This window comes from Bufo gargarizans, chromosome 5, assembly GCF_014858855.1.
Source record: "Bufo gargarizans isolate SCDJY-AF-19 chromosome 5, ASM1485885v1, whole genome shotgun sequence".
Lineage (NCBI taxonomy): Eukaryota > Metazoa > Chordata > Amphibia > Anura > Bufonidae > Bufo > Bufo gargarizans.
The window spans coordinates 458,556,237-458,576,505 of NC_058084.1; the positions used below are offsets into that span (position 1 = coordinate 458,556,237).

The 20,269-nt window shown below is 46.4% G+C and overlaps 1 protein-coding gene across 4 annotated transcripts in view; it reads left to right on the plus strand.

The window, feature by feature from the left end:
• Nucleotides 1-20,269, plus strand: part of THSD7A (thrombospondin type 1 domain containing 7A) — a 293,377-nt gene that overhangs the window by 237,534 nt on the left and 35,574 nt on the right. For all 4 annotated transcript variants that reach the window (XR_006389941.1, XM_044293070.1, XM_044293068.1 and 1 more), the window contains exons 16-17: nucleotides 14,528-14,533; nucleotides 19,168-19,301. Coding sequence is in view for 3 of the 4 variants with exons in the window: in XM_044293070.1 (XP_044149005.1) it covers nucleotides 14,528-14,533; nucleotides 19,168-19,301 (140 nt within the window). In the remaining variant the exon portion in view is untranslated. The remainder of the gene's footprint in view (nucleotides 1-14,527; nucleotides 14,534-19,167; nucleotides 19,302-20,269) is intronic.

Consider the following 20,269-nt stretch of genomic DNA (forward strand, 5'->3'; position numbering starts at 1 on the left):
TCTAATGCCTCTGCACTTGTGCCATGCAGGATAGCAGGGAAGCTGGATGACATTTCATGATATAATTCACCCAGCTTTCCTACTGTACTGCAGGTCACATGTGCACAGTCTGGGAAAGCTGAATATAACCCCATTTCCCCTGACACTCACATCACTGGTGCAGTTGTGGCAATCCAACTGGTGTTCAGCATGCTGGGCAGGGAAGGTTCAGGCAGAAGGAATCGCGGGACGGGTAGAAAGGGGGCGGGGCTATTATAGCTCCGCCCACATCAGGCCGTCCTGTTGCTGGTCACTGTCCATCATAAGAACTAAGGAGGGGAGAGGCGGAGCAATGTCACTGATGTCAGGTCAGAGGTGCAAGTGCAGGACTCTGGACCCGGTGCAGGAAAAGTCAGCTGCTCTGACAGGGGCCCGGGGTGACGAAGTACAGTGACTGCTCCCGGGCCCCTTCTGAGCTCGGGCCCCGAAGCAGCTGCTTCCCTGATAGTTACGCCACTAGTGAAGTGGGTCTCTGCAGCAGCTAGTTATTGGTTGAGCGTTTATTTCCTGCGTGTCAAGAAAAGACGAGAAGTAGAGACCGGTGGGGTATTTAGGAAGGTTCGGAATGGAAGCAAGGAGGATCAATGAGTAGCGATCAGCGAAATGATTCTACAAAATTTGAGTTGCATCCAGGGGTGCACCACCAATAAGGCCAGGCGAGGAGATTGCCTCAGGCAGCACCAGGTATGGGCAAGAGGGGGGGGGGGGGCAGCCAAAGAGCCATGGGCTGAAGGGAAGGGGTTAGCTTAAGAAATTCAATCCTTCGCTTTGCTTTAGGGGCCACTTTATAGACATACCTCCAGGACCCGCACCTATCTGACATTGGTGGCATATATTTGTGACATGCCACCAATGTGTGAGATGGGCCAACCACCTTAAAGGAGATGCTCAAAACATGAGTTGGTGAGAGTTCTGTTACAAAATAAAAAGTTCTGCCCATAGGTGAGGACATTCTGGATGAGACGCCTAGGTAGGGTTCCCTTACAGTATATCTCCATCTCTGCAGCCCCACAAGTCCCATGATTGGAGCGGGGAGGGGACATGTCATCGGTGCATTACACAAGAGACATATTAAGAAATGTCTCCATATGTCATCTGTACCTGATTTACTCTGCTATTGGCAGATGTGCTCACTGCCGAGAGACTGCATTGTGAATGCTCCTTTGGAGGGTGAATTATTCATGGTGCATATTGAATAGCACATTAACATAAATATGAGATGCATTACACGTGGCATTAGAGTCTCTATTAATTATGACAATCAATCAACGTGGCTTCAAATTACAAGAAAGCCAAAGGGATTTCCTTTGTATTGTATTTTATAGACGTCAAACCCGAAATCTTATAACACAATCTTCTCCAACTTACTGTAGAAGAAATCTATAGAAGCTCCTCTGTATACCCCCAAAGTGGGAGATTTATCGAAGACCAGGGCAGAAAGTGCAGGAGGATGCGCCTGATTTATGGCGAGGTGCAGGCCTTGTCATAAATGTCGCATCCTCCGGCAGTCCATGCACCTAAACAGATATCTAGGGTTAGTATTATAGTAGTTATATTCTTGTACATAGGAGCAGTATTATAGTAGTTATATTCTTGTACATTGGAGCAGTATTATAGTAGTTATATTCTTGTACATAGGAGCAGTATTATAGTAGTTATATACTTGTACATAGGAGCAGTATTATAGTAGTTACATTCTTGTACATAGGAGCAGTATTATAGTAGTTATATTCTTGTACTTAGGAGAAGTATTATAGTAGTTATATTCTTGTACATAGGAGCAGTATTATAGTAGTTACATTCTTGTACATAGGAGCAGTATTATAGTAGTTATATTCTTGAACATAGGAGGCAGTATTATAGTAGTTATATTCTTGTACATAGGAGCAGTATTATAGTAGTTATATTCTTGTACATTGGAGCAGTATTATAGTAGTTATATTCTTGTACATAGGAGCAGTATTATAGTAGTTATATTCTTGTACATAGGAGCAGTATTATAGTAGTTATATTCTTCTACATAGCAGGCAGTATTATAGTAGTTATATTCTTGTATGTAAGAGCAGTATTATAGTAGTTATATTCTTGTACATAGGAGCAGTATTATAGTAGTTATATTCTTGTACATAGGAGCAGTAATATAGTAGATATATTCTTGTACATAGGAGCAGTATTATAGTAGTTATATTCTTGTACATAGGAGCAGTATTATAGTAGTTATATTCTTGTACATAGGAGCAGTATTATAGTAGTTATATTCTTGTACATAGGAGCAGTATTATAGTAGTTATATTCTTGTACATAGGAGCAGTATTATAGTAGTTATATTCTTGTACATAGGAGCAGTATTATAGTAGTTATATTCTTCTACTTAGGAGCAGTATTATAGTATTTATATTCTTAATCAAATTTCTTTTTATTGAAGAAAACGCAAATAGTCATGTGACAATTCAATCACTTAAATACCAGGCGCAGCTGGACAAATGCTTATTCACTAAGCGCATGAATTCAAGTGCAGTGGCGACATGACTCAATAACACATTAACATGTGCATAAAAGTAATTAATACGGAAAAGTAAAGACAAGACATGGGAAGAGGGGAGGGGGAAAGGAGGTAAGGGGGGGGGTAATAGATGTCTATCATATGCTTCGTGTGAATCTAGAAGTTACGATAAAGCTTCCAAGGGGACCATGTTTTGATAAACTTTGCTCTAGAGTGAGTCTCCCAGTGTGCAAGCTCCTCAAACCGGTAAAGCTGATCCACCTTCTCGGTCCACATCAAGAGGGATGGAGGAGAATCATTTCTCCATAACAATGGAATCAATAGGCGAGCTGCTGTTATAAGCATAGTCGGTAGATTTAACCTTGAGGGGGTCAGCGTGTCATTAGGACACCATAACATTAGGAGCTTTGCGTCTAATCTAACCTGGTTTTTACAGATCTTATTTATAATAGTTTCGATCTCTATCCAGAAAGGCCGGATCTTTTCACAATTCCACCATATATGAGAAAGAGAACCAACATCTCCTCCGCACCTCCAGCAACGGTCGGGGATATCAGAATTGATCTTATGTAGATATTCTGGTGTTTTATACCATCTTGTGAGCAATTTGTATGAGTTAGCTTGTATCTTAATGCAACGGTTGAATCCGTGTGAGTGTGTGAGGATAAAAGCTTTCTCAGGTTCTGACAAAGTTATGGATAACTCCTTCTCCCAAGCTGAGAGAAACCACAGATCTGGAGGGGCGGAGGAGAGCAGCTCCTTGTATAATGTGGAGAGAGGCTTCCGCGGGCGTTGGCCTACTGAAATCTTCCCCTCCATCCATGAGGGATCATTTGTGGGCCGTGGGACCTTGTCAATAAGCTTTAGGTCCTTTTTAAAGGCCATAACTGTCAAAAAGGAAGCCTTTTGGACCTTTGGAAGAGCGAAAACATCACTCCAATTTAAAGCACCAGACTCAGATATAATGTCTTGTAACCTTAAGCTAGATAGTAGGGCCCAAATTCCTGATGGTGCAGTGGTGGCGGGATGAATATGGGCCTGAAGCAGGTGCAGGGGGATATTCATACTAGGGAACTTAAGAACTGACGCCTGATATAGTTTGGACCACTCCAACAGTAAGCCCTTCCACAAAGGCGAGGCATAAATGTTATTAGCAGTACTTTTCCGCAAACCCCATAAGACCAGTTTATCTTTATAGGTGAGCATATCACACTCCAATTGGGAGACAAGATTGAGAGGGCGCCAGGAGAGGAGGCTTAGAGCTCTGCCTATCATTGCCGCTTTATAGTAAAGGTATATGTCTGGCAGGCCAAAACCTCCCAATCTTTTCTCCCGAGTGAGGGTGGTGTATGCTATTCTGGGGGGCTTACCCGACCATACAAATGCTGAGAAGATTCTGCGGACCTCCACAAAGAAGGAATGGGGTAGCCAAATTGGTAGTGTTTGAATGAAGTAAAGTAGTCTAGGGACAATGAAGGCTTTAATATAATTCTTCCTTCCAATCCATGAAATGAACGGGAGTTTTAGGGATTGCAGGTGTGCTCTAATAGATCTAAGTAAAGGGGCCTGGTTAAGCTCGTAAAGGTCCTCTGGATTCGCTGATATATGGGTGCCCAAAAATGGGATTGACTTGGGGGCCCACGTAAATGCCGTGGAGCGTTTGATCATTTCTATGGAAGTGGCTGAGCAGGAAATATTTAGGGCCTGTGACTTACCATAATTGATCTTGAAATTAGAGACCAAACCATATTCCTCAAAAAGAGCTTGGAGCCTGGGAAATGAGGTCGTGGGATTGGACGTGATGACTAAGAGATCATCTGCAAAGGCAGCTGTCATATGGGTATGAGATCCCAAGGTAATCCCTTGTATGTCCGGATCTTGCCTAATTTTAGCCAGCAGTGTCTCCATAACAATAACAAAAAGGGCCGGTGATAGTGGGCAGCCTTGCCTCGTCCCATTGGTAATGGGGAAAGTTGGAGAGAGTGTGCCATTGATCCGAATCCTGGCAGAGGGGAGCGAATAGAGTGAGAAGATGGACTGGATGAACTGGTCCGGAAGGCCAAATTTTGACAGTGCCCGAAACATAAAATGCCAGTTGATCCTGTCAAAGGACTTCTCTGCATCTGTACTGAGAAGGGCTAGCGGTATAGAATTCCGCCGAGCATGCGTAATTAAGTGTATGATGCGAACCGTGTTTTCACTCCCCTGTCTGCCAGAGACGAATCCTACCTGCTCCTTATTGATAATGTCAGGGAGAACCGACTGGATCCTATGGGCCAAAATCTTAGCCCACCATTTCACATCAGTGTTCAAAAGCGAAATAGGGCGGTAGCTCCCGCAGTTTAGGGGGTCCTTATTTTCTTTGTGAATTACTGTGATATGGGCCGATAGCGATTGTGGGGGGAGGGAACCTCCTTGGAGTAAGTAATTACAAAGGATGTTAAAGTGTGGGATCAGGATGTGCTTAAAGGTTTTGTAGTAGGAGATGGTAAAGCCATCAGGGCCTGGGCTTTTCCCGGAAGGTATGGAGGAGAGGACCTTGCTGATTTCAGAATCCGTGATGGGGGACAAGAGTTGGGCCGACTGTGATGGAGTGATAGTAGGCAGCTGGAGGGAGGAGAGGAATTTCTCAGTTGCTTCCCCTATTTGGGCTGGCGAGAGTTGGTTTGGTGGCTCTAAGTTATATAGGTCCCTATAGAAGGCACAAAAGGAATCTGCTATGTCTGGGGTGCTTTTATGTAGCGTACCTTTGGCATCCTTGACAGCTGCGATAAAGACTGCTGGTACTAACCTAAGGATAGGGCATGGAGATGACTGAGGGGAAAGGGGGAGGAGAGGAGACCACCGGATCCCCCCCATTTACCCCACCCCAATAAAAACTCTGACACCTTATCTCTTTTAACCAATCCTTTACTGGGTGATGATCGGCCACAGCAAATTTTTCTTTCAACAAAATGGTAACAAAACACCACCTCCTCCACAGATCATTCCTCCTATGCGGTGTACCACCCTGGATCCCCAGGGCGTACGTACGCCAGTCACTCTTCACCACGACTTGCTTTCCAAATGCCGCCTCCAGCTGTGACTTCCAGCTTCCACCGAACCTCAAAAGAGAGAAACAAACCGCAACAATAATTTTTTTATTTTTTTTTATATATATAAATGTATAAAAATAAACCTGGTATAACAAATCCTACATCCAAAAAAAAAGGAGCGGGAGGGTGGGCAACTCGCTTACCCTGTCAAGAGGAAGTCGTCCTCCCTGAACTCCCCTATTTATAACCCCCTATTACTCCTCCCACCGTCTCTCCCACTATTCCTCACTCCACCTCCCACTTCTCTTAACCCTTTCCTAACCTCCCTAACCCCTACCCAAGCCTATACTCCCCCTTAACAAGGGAAACATAAGGAGAGGGGAAGAGGGGACCACCAGTCCCTCATCACCCTCCTTATCCAGTCGGGTGCTCTCCAGACTGCTGGTACTAACCTAAGGATAGGGCATGGAGATGACTGAGGGGAAAGGGGGAGGAGAGGAGACCACCGGATCCCCCCCATTTACCCCACCCCAATAAAAACTCTGACACCTTATCTCTTTTAATCAATCCTTTACTGGGTGATGATCGGCCACAGCAAATTTTTCTTTCAACAAAATGGTAACAAAACACCACCTCCTCCACAGATCATTCCTCCTATGCGGTGTACCACCCTGGATCCCCAGGGCGTACGTACGCCAGTCACTCTTCACCACGACTTGCTTTCCAAATGCCGCCACGGAGGAGGACCGTCTCAAACGGGGCTCCGACCACCACCCAGCAAACTAAAAGCCTGTTCGATGCCATCCTGCAAACCGGACAAAAAAATATCCAGACCAATCTCCGTGAGGTGCACCCCGTCCGGTCTCATCAAGGAACTATTATCGCCCTCCAACTGCCAATGACGAACCACCACCCCGCCCTTGGAGCGTACAAAGCGAGACATTCGGGCATTCAACGTTCTCCTACACCGCTCCATAGCCTCCCCATCTCTGGCGCCATGCCAAACCACTCTCGGCACCACCTCCGACCATACCACAACTAGCTCCGGAAAAAAGGCAGGGAAACGTTCCAGGTCAGACCTCATCAAGGCCATTAACTCCAACATCCTCTGGGAACACAGGTCATTTCCACCTGCATGCAGGACCAGGATCACCGGCCCCACCGATCTACGCCCAATCTCCACCACCTCCGGCAACACTTGAGACCATCTTAACCCCCGAAGCCCCCTCCAATGAACCTCCACTTCCCTGAATCCAAGGCTCCGACCTCCCGGCCTGCATTCGGCCCTCTGTGCCGCCCAGAAGATGTACGAATGCCCCAACAACCAGACCACCGGACGAGCCATTCCATGCGCCTGCCAAGTGGCCGGCGTAACCGAAGAGCTGACCAGCGTCATCAACTGTTGAGAACCAGCCGCCACAGGAAATCCGGGCAAGCCAGCCCAACCATCTCCGCCTCCGGATGAAGGTCCCGAAAAACCTGCCAGCGAAACCGAGAGAGAGCATCAGCAATCCTGTTATCCACCCCTGGCACGTGGCGGGCCCTAAAGTAAATGTTACGTTCTAAGCATCGTAGTACCAACTGCCGAAGTAATGCTAAGACCGGCAACGACGAGGACGACAACCTGTTAATACACTGAACCGTCCCCAGGTTATCCGACCAAAAGCACACATGACGATTCTCCAACTTGCCCCCCCAAATCTCCACCGCCACCACAATGGGGAACAATTCCAACAACGTCAGGTTACTCACCAAACCCCTAACTCTCCACTCCTCCGGCCACGGGGAAGCGCACCATTCCGCACCCAACACCGTGCCAAATCCACAGGAACCAGACGCATCGGACCACAGCTCCAACTCGCAACTAGATATTTCTTGGGAAATATAACAGGTATGGCCGTTGTAAGAGCACAAAAACTCCCGCCAAACCCTCAAATCCGCCTTGAGAGACGCTGTCAGCCGTATGCGATGCCGAGGAGAAACCACCCCCCTCGACGCCAACGAAAAGGGGTTTTGAACCCATGAACACTACATGCAAAGCAAGAGTCTTACCGCTGAGCTATAGCTCTAGACAGCCCACCCCATGTTGATCGACCGACACCAAAGACCATATGTCCACATATTGGTGAGACCAGATCCGCTCCCTAACCGACTCCTCCAAATGAGCCCCCAAAGGGCTAACCCCACAAAAACACGAATCCTTATGGATCCCTGCTAACACCACAGAGGCCTTCGCCACCCGCTGCGGGGCCGCCACTGGCGCCTCAGACCCTCCATCCACCGGAACCGCCAGGGGAACAGGTGAAACCACAGGCAACCTATCCAGCAAAGACTTCAATAAAGATTCCAAACACGCCCCACCCCCACCCGCTCCCCACGCCCCCACATATTGGTACTCACCAGGAACCGGGATCGCCGCTGGAACCACCGCAGGTACAGGAACAGCCTCCCTGTGTACTGCCACCGAAGCCAGGCTCGGAACCCTGGACACCTCACCATCCGCCAGTCGTCCACGCCCGGAACGCGGTGTACGAACAGACTCTTCCGATAGGCCCGAGGATCCCTCTGAGGAGGACGGGGAACGCCACCTGGAAGATCTGGACCGCCTGCTGTACTGGGAGGACCTGGAATGCCGACTGGAACGCCGCCTCCGGCGGCTGCACCTCCCCCGCCTCCTGCCCTCTCTGGAGGAAGTGGGGGACAAAGATCTCTCCCTGCGTCTGCCCCCTTCCCACCGCAGGAGCCGCTGCGAAAGGAATGAAAGGGATATGTGAAAGAGGGGGAGGGGGGGCCGGGTCCACAGCAGAAGACCCACTCACCAAAGGTGAAACCCCAATAGGAGGAGACCTACCTCCAGCCATGTCACCAGCAACCGGGGGGGGGGGGGTGAGGCCACCAGTGCCGACAAAGGGAGGGAAAGAGGGGCAGAAGGGGCCGCTTGTGAGGGTGGAGGAGTGATGGGGCAGTCATCTGCAGCCCCATCACTAGATTGCCGGGCGCCCATAATGGCCACACCACTCGCCTGCCACGCCGGGACACTCGCGCCCGCCGAGGTAGAAACCGGAAGGGGAGGAGCCAAGATACGGCCGACTTCCGGTCCCAACCCCGCCGGAGGAACACAGAGGCCGCGGGAAGCCGCCGCCACTACAGGGGAGGGAGACACCTGCCGCAACCTAGCCGGGGGGCGGCGACTCCGAGCAGAGCGCCGCAGCCCCCGAGGCACATCAGAGGGGCACTCACCAAGCGGCGTCTCCGGCAGACGAAACGGGGCAGACACAGAAGGAACGGAGGCAGAGGAAGGATCGAAGCTGCGCAAAAAAGAACGCAGCCATCCTTCCCCCTCCGCCTTAAAACGCGCCAGGAGAGAAGCGCGCAGCGCATCGTCACCTGCGGCCATCTCAAGAGTCAAGCAGCGGTAAGTACTTACCAACTCGCTTACCCTGTCAAGAGGAAGTCGTCCTCCCTGAACTCCCCTATTTATAACCCCCTATTACTCCTCCCACCGTCTCTCCCACTATTCCTCACTCCACCTCCCACTTCTCTTAACCCTTTCCTAACCTCCCTAACCCCTACCCAAGCCTATACTCCCCCTTAACAAGGGAAACATAAGGAGAGGGGAAGAGGGGACCACCAGTCCCTCATCACCCTCCTTATCCAGTCGGGTGCTCTCCAGGAATCAGCTTTCTGTTTTTTAACTAAGGCTGACATTAGCCTATTCCCTTTATCTCCATGGGCATATGACCGAAATTTGGCACGTAAAAGTAGTTTGGCTGACGTGACATTCAGCAAATTCTTAAGCTTTGTGCGAGCCTCTGACAGGTCCGAGGCACATCTAAGGGCCTGCGAGTTTTTGTGCGTTATTTCTAGCGCTTGTATCTGGGAGAGGAGGGTCGCTACTGCTTGGTTCCGCTGTTTTTTAATATGAGCCCCTAGAGCTATCAGCTCACCTCTCAGAACTGCCTTGTGGGTCTCCCAAGTGATGGAGGGGGAGGGCGCGTCCAGGCCTAGGGTGTTAAGTGTGAAAAATTCAGTTATGATAGAGGACAATTTAGCGACATGGGAGGGGTCAGAGATAATGGTCTCATTAATACGCCAATTCCATACCCTCTTTGGGAGGTCCTGCAGAGAAACACTCAGAAATACAGGGGCATGGTCAGATAGGGTGATGTTCCCTATGTGGGATCGGATAGCCCTATTTGCATGGGTTTTAGACAGGAATAGATAGTCAAGTCTATGGTAGGAGGATTTAGCGGCTGAATAGAAGGTGTAATCCTTACTAGAGGGGTTCGTGGTGCGCCAAATATCTATTACACCTAACCTATGTAAGGCGAGTTTGAGGCGCCGTAAGCGTACATGTGTAATGGCGGACTTCCCATTTGAGGAGTCTATGGAAGGCTCCAGGGTGACATTGAAGTCGCCGCCTAGAATCACCATTCCCTCCTTAAAGGTGGATAACAAGCCAAGGGTCTGAACGAGCCAAGCAACCTGCCCTCTATTGGGAGCATATACAGTTGCCAGGGTAACAGGTGTGTCAGCGATAGTGCCCTTAACAAACAGGTAATAATGACCCTCAGGGTCCGAGGAGACAGCAGAATGCTTGAAGGGGAGCTGTTTGTGGATCGCTATGCTGACACCCCTGCTAGCCGAACTATACGTGCTATGGAACCATTGGGAAAACCTTTTGGGGGGCAATTTGGGGGTCTTACCCTCTCTGAAGTGGGTTTCCTGGAAGAATGCTATAAACACTTTATCCCTTTGTAAAAGGGCCAGGACTTGGGACCGCTTGCAAGGCTCGTTCATTCCCCTAGCGTTCAGGGAGGATATCATAAAGGACGACATTCTAAAATAGAGAAAAAATAATCAGCATCTACATAGACTCTATATGACATCTGACTCCAATGGGGAGGGGGAGACACAAGAGGGAAGGAGGGGAGACAAACGGTTAATGAACACAACAATAGTGCAAACAATTCTTGCAACAGAAGCTCTACTGAGCACCTGACTATAGGGCGACCCTTTCTCATCACGGCTACCAGCCGGGGTCTGTCAGGTGGGGGGTCCCGCAGAGCTAAAGAGGGCCAATGACTGACCATCACAAGGGGGAAGGGTGACCCGTAGGTAAAGCATAGTATTTATATTCTTGTACATAGGAGGCAGTATTATAGTAGTTTTATTCTTGTACATAGGAGGCAGTATTATAGTAGTTATATTCTTGTACATAGGAGGCAGAATTATAGTAGGCACTGTATAATCTTGCATAGTGATATGTAGATTATGAATGTAATATTATAGGCTATGATTGTTTCGCACTTTAGTTAATCACGAATCTGTATATGGTTATTATCATGTATTGTTGTGTGCAGATATTCTCAGAACAGGGTGGTTTTGATGCTTTGTGACTATCTTCTTAGAACCTCCTCTTCTGTATTATTCCACACGGTTATATTACAATATGTTAAAGGCAATTGCTCAACATAATTGCATGCTTTGTGAAAGTGCAGTAGCTTGGATCCATAGAAATACAAATTTATATCACTACTGCCCTCTAGAGAGAATTTAAATATTTCATATTTTTAATTTATTTTTTATTCAAATTGCTGTTAACCCTTGCTTTGTAACTGGAAAAAAAATATTAAAATGGAAAATCTGCCAGAAAAGTGAAATTTTTAAATTAGATCTCTATTGCCCATTAATTCTTGTGGAACACCTAAAGGGTTAATGACGTTTGTAAAATCAGTTTTGAATACCTTAAGGGGTGTAGTTTCTAGAATGGGTGGTTTCTATTATGTAAGCCTCACAAAGTGACTTCAGACCTGAACTGGTCCCTAAAAATTGGGTTTTGAAAATTTCTGAAAAATTTCAAGATTTGCTTCTAAACTTCTAAGCCTTGTAACATCCCCAAAAAATGTAATATCATTCCCAAAATGATCCAAACATGAAGTAGACATATGGGGAATGTAAAGTAATAACTATTTTTGGAGGTATTACTGTGTATTATAGAAGTAGAGAAATTGAGAATCTAATAAATAATGATACAGGTGTACTAGACGCTGCAGATGTTTGTTTATTTTTCTGAGTTTCCACTGGGAAATGCATGAAATGTATTTGTTGATTTTATGTCTTCATTATATGTACTATGTAAACTACAGTATATAAGTAATCTGCTGGAGAAAAAAAATCCTGACATAGGACTGAAAACTAGTAAATTACAATTAGTGCTGAGCGAAGTGAAGCATTAGAAGTGGAAGTTGGTCTGAAATTTAAGAAAACTTCGATTCACAACGAAACTAAATTTTTTTGCACTTCGTGGTAAAGAATCAGTTTTTCCTAAAATGCCCGTTGAACATGTTACACAGTGAAAGTAAGAAGTCTGGGAACACGAGATCACCTATAATGCCGTGCAGCCAGCCAATACGCATCCCCTGTGATGTCATAGTCCTATAAAACCCCTTATCCCATGCGGTCTCCACCGTTGTCCTGTGAGCTGTGCATAGGGAGAGACGTGACAAGTGCTCATATGCTAGAGAAAGTGTTGCTGAAAACGATTAATAGAAGAATGTTAGAATGGGACAGTGCAGGGGCAGTGCAGGGGCAGTGCAGGGACAGTGCAGGGACAGTGCAGGGGCAGTGCAGGGGCAGTGCAGGGACAGTGCAGGGGCAGTGCAGGGGCAGTGCAGGGACATTGCAGGGATACTTATCCTGCGTCAGTTTTATTTATTTACTTATTTCTATATCAGCCGCAAATGTAATTCAATACCAATAAGATGAAAGCCTTTTTTATTCCGGTGCCAGCCAATACCATCCAATGTGGACCCCTTAGAAGAGCCAGGTCTTAGTGATGACCATACTCATCTTTTGCTGGCTGTACTTCTTCTAAAGTCTCCATGTCCTAAAAAAGTCAGCAAGATAAAGAGAGAGGAGGAGCTGGATGTTCCTGATGACATGTTCTCATTGATATGAGATGATGTGGAAAAGATGGAAAAGCAGATGGCAGAAGAAGGGCCACCACCTGTAGGGCAGGAGAACGCTGGGGTTGGAGAAGTTGGTATGCCAGAGCTGATTAATATTCTGTGTTTACTGTCAAATAACCTGCAGGAGATTGCAGGAAAGAAAAGCAATAATATGTATATTGTGCCGCCACGTAACCAGCCAAATCCCAGACCAGCATCTGCCCCTGTTTAAAGGTCCATTAAAGGTACAGCACGGATATTTACAATGAAGAAGAACTATACAGTGCAGTCTTCATGATTACATGAAAGGCAGCTGCGAGCTAATTGGCCGTTCTTCACCGAGCATGGCCGCAACCCGCTTTCATCACGGCCGCTCCATGTGGCTGTACGCTTAGGCTGAGTAGCCTCAGTATACCTGATTTATAGCAATTCAATTAATTAATTTGCAACGAATCAAATTTCTTGGCTAACTTCGACAAAGTTGCCGAATTGAATTTTTCAATTGAATTTTTTGGGAACTCTTTTAGCGTTGCAGATTTTTTTCATTTAATAGATACGCAGGAATCTAAAAGATGTGTGACTGCTGAGATATCTTGTTTTACATTGAATAATAGCAACAACTTTTACACCTTCATTGTATTCCAGTGTCTTGCTTAAATCGTGTTTTTCGTTCCTCATCATAAAAATGTTTTTGCTAAGTAAATTATGTGCTGGTTTATCGAACCTCTACCTGCAATGCATCCTTCATAAACTTTATGCATCTGTCTCCAACAACACATTTTAACGGGCGTGCAGAATTTTGCAACCTTTTTTTATTTTTTATTACTCCAATGCATCTAACATGGAATATGCAACAATTCTATAAATCGTTTGGATTAAAAACTATATTTTGTGTATGCAGCTCTTATGAAGCCTATGGATCTCCATTACTACAGACAGCATGATGCAAACTCTTTGCAGCCTCATCTGTTAGTAATGTGCAGTATTGTGTTACCCCGTCCCTTGTTCTCCTCAGTATGTAGGTTCAAGGAAGAGACAGATGGAAGAGATTTACATTCAGCTGAAGGATCAGACTACACAAAATGTTTGCTTGTAGTCTGTAACCATGGAGACACATAGGTTTGTAAAGGAGCTGTGAACTCAAAATTAACAGTTTTTTGTTTTTCTTTCCCCCCCCCCCCTTTTTTTGTGTCACTGAAACAACCTAAAATATTTTTGTTAAAGGAGTGGTTGGGTATTTTAATATTTATTGCCTATCCTCAGGATAAGTCATCAATATCTGAACGAAGGGGGGTCTGAATCCTGCCAATCAGCTATTTGAATAGATCACGGTGCTGCCGTGTTCTGTTCCTAGGCCAGTGACGTGGATTTCATCGGTCATTTGGCCTAGGTGCATCTCAGTTGCATCCAAGTGAATGGGTCTTGGCTGCAATACCAAGTACAGCCACTATACAGCATATGGCGCTGTGCTTGGTAAACTGTCAGCAGGCAACGCAGCTGATCGTCCGGTTGTTGGGATTCGGACCCCCACAATCGGATATAGATTGCTTGTCACCAGGACAGGCCATCAATATTAAAATGCTGGACAAGCTCTTTAAGGTGGACACTCCCTTTAAGGTATACTGTCATAAATTTGGCCAACTTGACCAAATATTGGATGAGCAATTATTTGTATTTCTATGGCAGAAAAACAGTTTTTCCAAGGTATAGAAATCTGTTGGTGAAAAAAATTCCCTGAATGTTTTTTTTTTTTTTATTTGAATATTTTTGGGATGGGCAACTGATGGGGACAATGCTAAAAACAAGGGGGAAATTTGAAGTAGATTTCTGTGGAAAATCCTGGAGTATGCATTAGTATGGGAACACATGTATTATGGACAAGTCTACTATCATCTGACGCTGGACAATGTTTTGTTACATTATTATCATTTTATTAAATATGTTTTGTTTTTCTCTTTTTTCTCCTTTCTTTCATTTTTGGATCCCCATTTGCTCCACAGGCTCAGGTAAGGGGCAATATACATTTATTTGTTATTATTGATTATGTTACTAAATTGCAGATTTTATGCTCCTCTAAAGTACATCAGCGACAGTGGCGTACCGACAATAGCGGCAGACCGCGCAACTGCTACGGGGCCCGTGGCAGGTGGGGGCCCGGAGTGGTTGGAAAGCCCCACCCCCTACAATGTCTGCAGCATGGCCTGTCTTCTATCCAGGGCTCGGGCGGGCCCCGCTTCTCCGCTGTTCAAGCCCCGCTCCCCTCTTCTCTTAGATATATTGTGTGCACTGCAAACAGGCAGGTGAGCATGCCACTCGCTCTCCTCTGCCTGCTGGGCGCTGCACTGGCCAATCAGCTTTTAGCAGTGCTAGACTCCTGCTGCTGATTGGCTAGTGCATCACAGCAGCAGGAGAAAGAAGTGAGAGAGCGGGCGGGACGTGCTCGGGGGGGGGGGGATGTTGGGAGTTTATTTGGATGGGGGTGGGAGACACACTGTTCCCTATATAAGCATAAGCAGCAAGCAGTGTCCATGAACTCATTAACCCCCCCCATGAACTCTGCTGCGGATGCATATCAAGGAGAGAACAGTGTGCCCAAGGACCCCCCCCATGAACTCTGCTTGCTGCGGATGCATATCATGGAGAGAACAGTGTGTCCAAGGACCCCCCCCCCATGAACTCTGCTTGCTGCGGATGCATATCATGGAGAGAACAGTGTGTCCAAGGACCCCCCCCCCATGAACTCTGCTTGCTGCGGATGCATATCATAGAGAGAACAGTGTGCCCAAGGACCCCCCCCCATGAACTCTGCTTGCTGCGGATGCATATCATAGAGAGAACAGTGTGCCCAAGGACCCCCCCCCATGAACTCTGCTGTGGATGCATATCATAGAGAGAACAGTGTGCCCAAGGACCCCCCCCCATGAACTCTGCTTGCTGCGGATGCATATCATAGAGAGAACAGTGTGCCCAAGGACCCCCCCCCCCATGAACTCTGCTGCGGATGCATATCATAGAGAGAACAGTGTGCCCAAGGACCCCCCCATGAACTCTGCTTGCTGCGGATGCATATCATAAAGAGAACAGTGTGTCCAAGGACCCCCCCCCATGAACTCTGCTTGCTGTGGATGCATATCATAGAGAGAACAGTGTGCCCAAGGACCCCCCCCCCCATGAACTCTGCTTGCTGCGGATGCATATCATGGAGAGAACAGTGTGTCCAAGGACCCCCCCCCCCATGAACTCTGCTTGCTGCGGATGCATATCATAGAGAGAACAGTGTGCCCAAGGACCCCCCCTCATGAACTCTGCTTGCTGCGGATGCATATCATAGAGGGAACAGTGTGCCCAAGGACCCCCCCCCCCATGAACTCTGCTTGCTGCGGATGCATATCATAGAGGGAACAGTGTGCCCAAGGACCCGCCCCCCCCATGAACTCTGCTTGCTGCGGATGCATATCATAGAGAGAACAGTGTGCCCAAGGACCCCCCCCCCCCCCCATGAACTCTGCTGCGGATGCATATCATAGAGAGAACATAGTGTCCAAGGACCCCCCCCCCCATGAACTCTGCTTGCTGCGGATGCATATCATAGAGAGAACAGTGTGCCCAAGGACCCCCCCCCCCCCCCATGAACTCTGCTTGCTGCGGATGCATATCATGGAGAGAACAGTGTGTCCAAGGACCCCCCCCCCCCATGAACTCTGCTTGCTGCGGATGCATATCATAGAGAGAACAGTGTGCCCAAGGACCCCCCCCCCCTCATGAACTCTGCTTGCTGCGGATGCATATCATAGAGGGAACAGTGTGTCCAAGGACCCCCCCCCATGAACTCTGCTTGCTGCGGATGCATATCATGGAGAGAACAGTGTGCCCAAGGACCCCCCCATGAACTCTGCTTGCTGCGGATGCATATCATAGAGAGAACAGTGTGCCCAAGGACCCCCCCCCCCCCTTTCATGAACTCTGCCTGGGGCACAGTAACCTTCAGAAGCAAAAATATATAAATTATATATATATATATATATATATATATAAATTGTACTTTATATTTGTGCGGGGAGGGAGGGGTCCAATGGGGCCCCATGATTTCTATGTACGCCCCTGATCAGTGGATTCTCCTTTGGGATCTCATTATAAAGTTCAGTTACTTTTCTATATCTTTAAGGGATTCCACTTAATTACATGTTGGATAATTCCCATATGGCCTCAGAGAGCCATTAAAGAGTTGACATGTACTGTAGAAGCATAGAAGTAGGAAGGCAGCATAGCTATCGTTCTGTTTTATATAATATCTCTACATTCTATTAGCGGAATCACAAGTTTAGGCCTCATGCACACAAAAAAAATATATAACCTGTCCTATTCTTGTCTGCGTTTTGCGGACAAGAATAGACAGTTATATTAATAGCTGTCCGTGCCGTTCCGCAAATTGTGGAACGCACACGGAATCCATCCGTGTTTTGCGGATCCGCAATTTGGGGACTGCAAAACACACAACGGTCGTGTGCATGTAGCCTTAACCTGATGTTTGTTTGTTTTTTGTATGTACATGTACGCACAACAGAATAATGTGATCTCCTCCCAAGATACAAAGTTACAATATTACTTGTTACAAGTTATCTAGAAGATGTGACACATTTGTGACATTCTATTGTCTAAATTCTATTTTCAACAATCGTTCTCCTGTTTATGAACGTAATAATGATCATGATAATTTAAAGGGGGGCTGTCATCTCACCTGACATATGTTTCAGTAAACACTGGTGTTTTCCATTAAAAAAAAGTCTGGTACATCATTTTTTATATTTTTTTAAACTCTGAATTGTTCCTCTGTTTTTCCTCCTGGAAACGTATGAGTAAACAAATGATCTTGTCAATGGGGCCTTATCCATTCTTACACCATCCAATCAGGTAGGGATCCTCTTTATTCATGCATTTCGAGGAGGAGTAACAGAGGAATTGCAGAGTTTTAAACAAAAAAATAAAAAAAGGTGTCACAGAATTATTATTTTACACAGAATCTAAACATTTACTAAAGGAAATGTGCCAGGAATGGTGACGGGCCATCTTTAAAAGATTTTATATAATTTGTCATCATATAATTGTCTTTACTATTCTATTAATTCTAATGATTCCGATGGAAGAAAATAGTCCCTTGCCAGATTATCACAATACTAATCTGATAATAGGATTGCAAACCTCCTGTGGCAGTCTGAAAGTCTGCATTCTGATGTCTTCGATAATGGGAGTATGTCGGGGCGCAGTTGTTCCTTTGCTGCTATGCAGCTTATAGTAACTGTAACCTGCTACATGGAGACTTCAGGGGGTGTACCCTTTCTGCTGCAGTTCTCTCCCTATTACAGATCAAGAGATGTGTCGCAGCTTTCTCTCTATCACAGCTCAGGGGTCCTTTCTGCTGTTGCTCTCTCCCTATAACAGCTCAGGAAACATGTCTGTTTTGCCACAGTTCTCTCTATAACAGCTCAGCGGGCATGTCCTTTCTCATGGGGGTGTCTTTTCTTCTGTAGCTCTCTCCCTTTAGCAGCTTGGGGGGGGGGGTTCTTTCTCTCCCTATAACAGCTCAGCGGGCATGTCCTTTCTCATGGGGGTGTCTTTTCTTCTGTAGCTCTCTCCCTTTAGCAGCTTGGGGGGGTTCTTTCTCTCCCTATAACAGCTCAGCGGGCATGTCCTTTCTCGTGGGGGTGTCTTTTCTTCTGTAGCTCTCTCCCTTTAGCAGCTTGGGGGGGGGGGGGAGTTCTTTCTCTCCCTATAACAGCTCAGCAAGCATGTCCTTTCTCAAGGGCAGGAGGTGTCTTTTCTACTGTAGCTCTCTCCCTTTAACAGCTCAGGGGGGTTGGTTCTTTCTCTCCCTTGATACAGCTGGTGGCAATTAAAGGATAGAACTGAGCATGTGCGACCACCTTAGCGATGTTACTGAGGCAGACAGAGAAATAAGCTAAAGAACAAACAGCAGGTGGCGCCATATAGATATGTTTTATTGAATACATCGCTGGCCATACAAAAGTTTTTTATTACATGCAATTATAAAAATATTCAGATCCAGAGACTGGTCTGAAAACTGTAGAACATTTTTGTGGGACAACCCCTTTGACAGATAATGACATTAATTTTAAGTATATCTCATTTTTATACTTATCATCCAAATTCGCGAAATCGTGACATTTTAAGTTGCGCTGTTGTAAAAACCCATGAACGCCTCCTGGGACTCTCTTTTGGAGATTTAGCCCCGACTGTCCCACCAAATCCGGACTGTTGACATCTATGCTATTTATTACTGGGCCATCCAATATTCTGCCATATTTAATGATCCAGAACCTCAATGCCAGATTATCAGAATATCCATAATATATACTAGATTTTCAGACTTTCTGGATTATTAGATGGCAGATTAAAGGAATTGCAGTATAGTTTGTCATGGCAGAAATCTATACCCCTTGACCTCATGCTGGGAATATAAGGTATTAATTTGATATCCGGCAGCTGACAGACTCCAAATGCCATTTGCGGATTACATTACAATATGAGGTCATCTTTTACCTGCAATCAGACAATTGCATCTTGCCGGCATTTACACGCCGACCCAGCGCGCCACGTAACATGAATGATCCATACATTGCAGGTGTACGAAGTGGTCCCGTGTCACAGTGACTGCAACCAGTACGTGTGGATCACAGAGCCGTGGAGCGTGTGTAAGGTCACCAGCATCGACCTCAAGCAGAACTGCGGGGAAGGGGTCCAGACCAAGAGAGTCCGGTAAGAGCGGTGCCTTAAAGGGGAACTCCACTCGAGAGACGTGATCAGGCATAGAATGTGTGGCTAAAATGTATCAATTCCCTATTTATTTATTTATATATTTATGCCCCTTTGTGCGTAGGAGGCAATATTACTATGTAGGGTAAAAGGGGGTGGGGCCTGACACTGATTTTCAGGTCACAGATTGCTGCAATGCAGGAACCATACTGTAACAAAGTTACACCACTAAAGTTTCAAAATAGCCTTAGGAACACTGCCATCCATCCAAATGGGCGACTAAGCATTCATGCCTCTGACCAACAATTTGGTTAATTAGATTTAGAGGGTTTGTCTAGAATTAGACAAACATGGCTGCCTTTTAAGGCCTCATGCACACGACTGTTGTGTGCATCCGCGTCCGTTGTTCCGTTTTCCGTGATTTTCTGCGGACCCATTGACTTTTAATGGGTCCGTTGAAAACTCGGAAAATGCACCGTTTGTCATCCGCGTCCATGATCCGTGTTTCCTGTCCGTCAAAAAAATATGACCTGTCCTATTTTTTTGACGGACAACTGTTCGCGGAGCCATTCAAGTCAATGGGTCCGTGAAAAAACACGGAGGCACACAAGATTGTCATCCGCGTCTGTGATCCGTGTCCGTTTTTTTCCTATCATTTTCAAGGCAAACTTGACTTAGATTATTTTTTTTCACTTTTCTGGTCTGGTGATCCTCCAAAAATCAAGGAAGACACACGGAAGAAAAAACGGACACGGATCACGGAACAACGGAAACCCGCTTTGCGGACCGTGAAATACTGTCGTGTGCATGAGGCCTTATTACAACAGCGCCTCGCCTGTCCACAGGTTGTGTGCGGTATTGCAGCTTTCCCCCCATAGACTTCAATGGAGCTAAGCTGCAATACCAGACACATCCTATTAAGGGGGGTGGCGCTGTTTGTGAGAGAAAGCAGACATATTTTTTCTAATCCT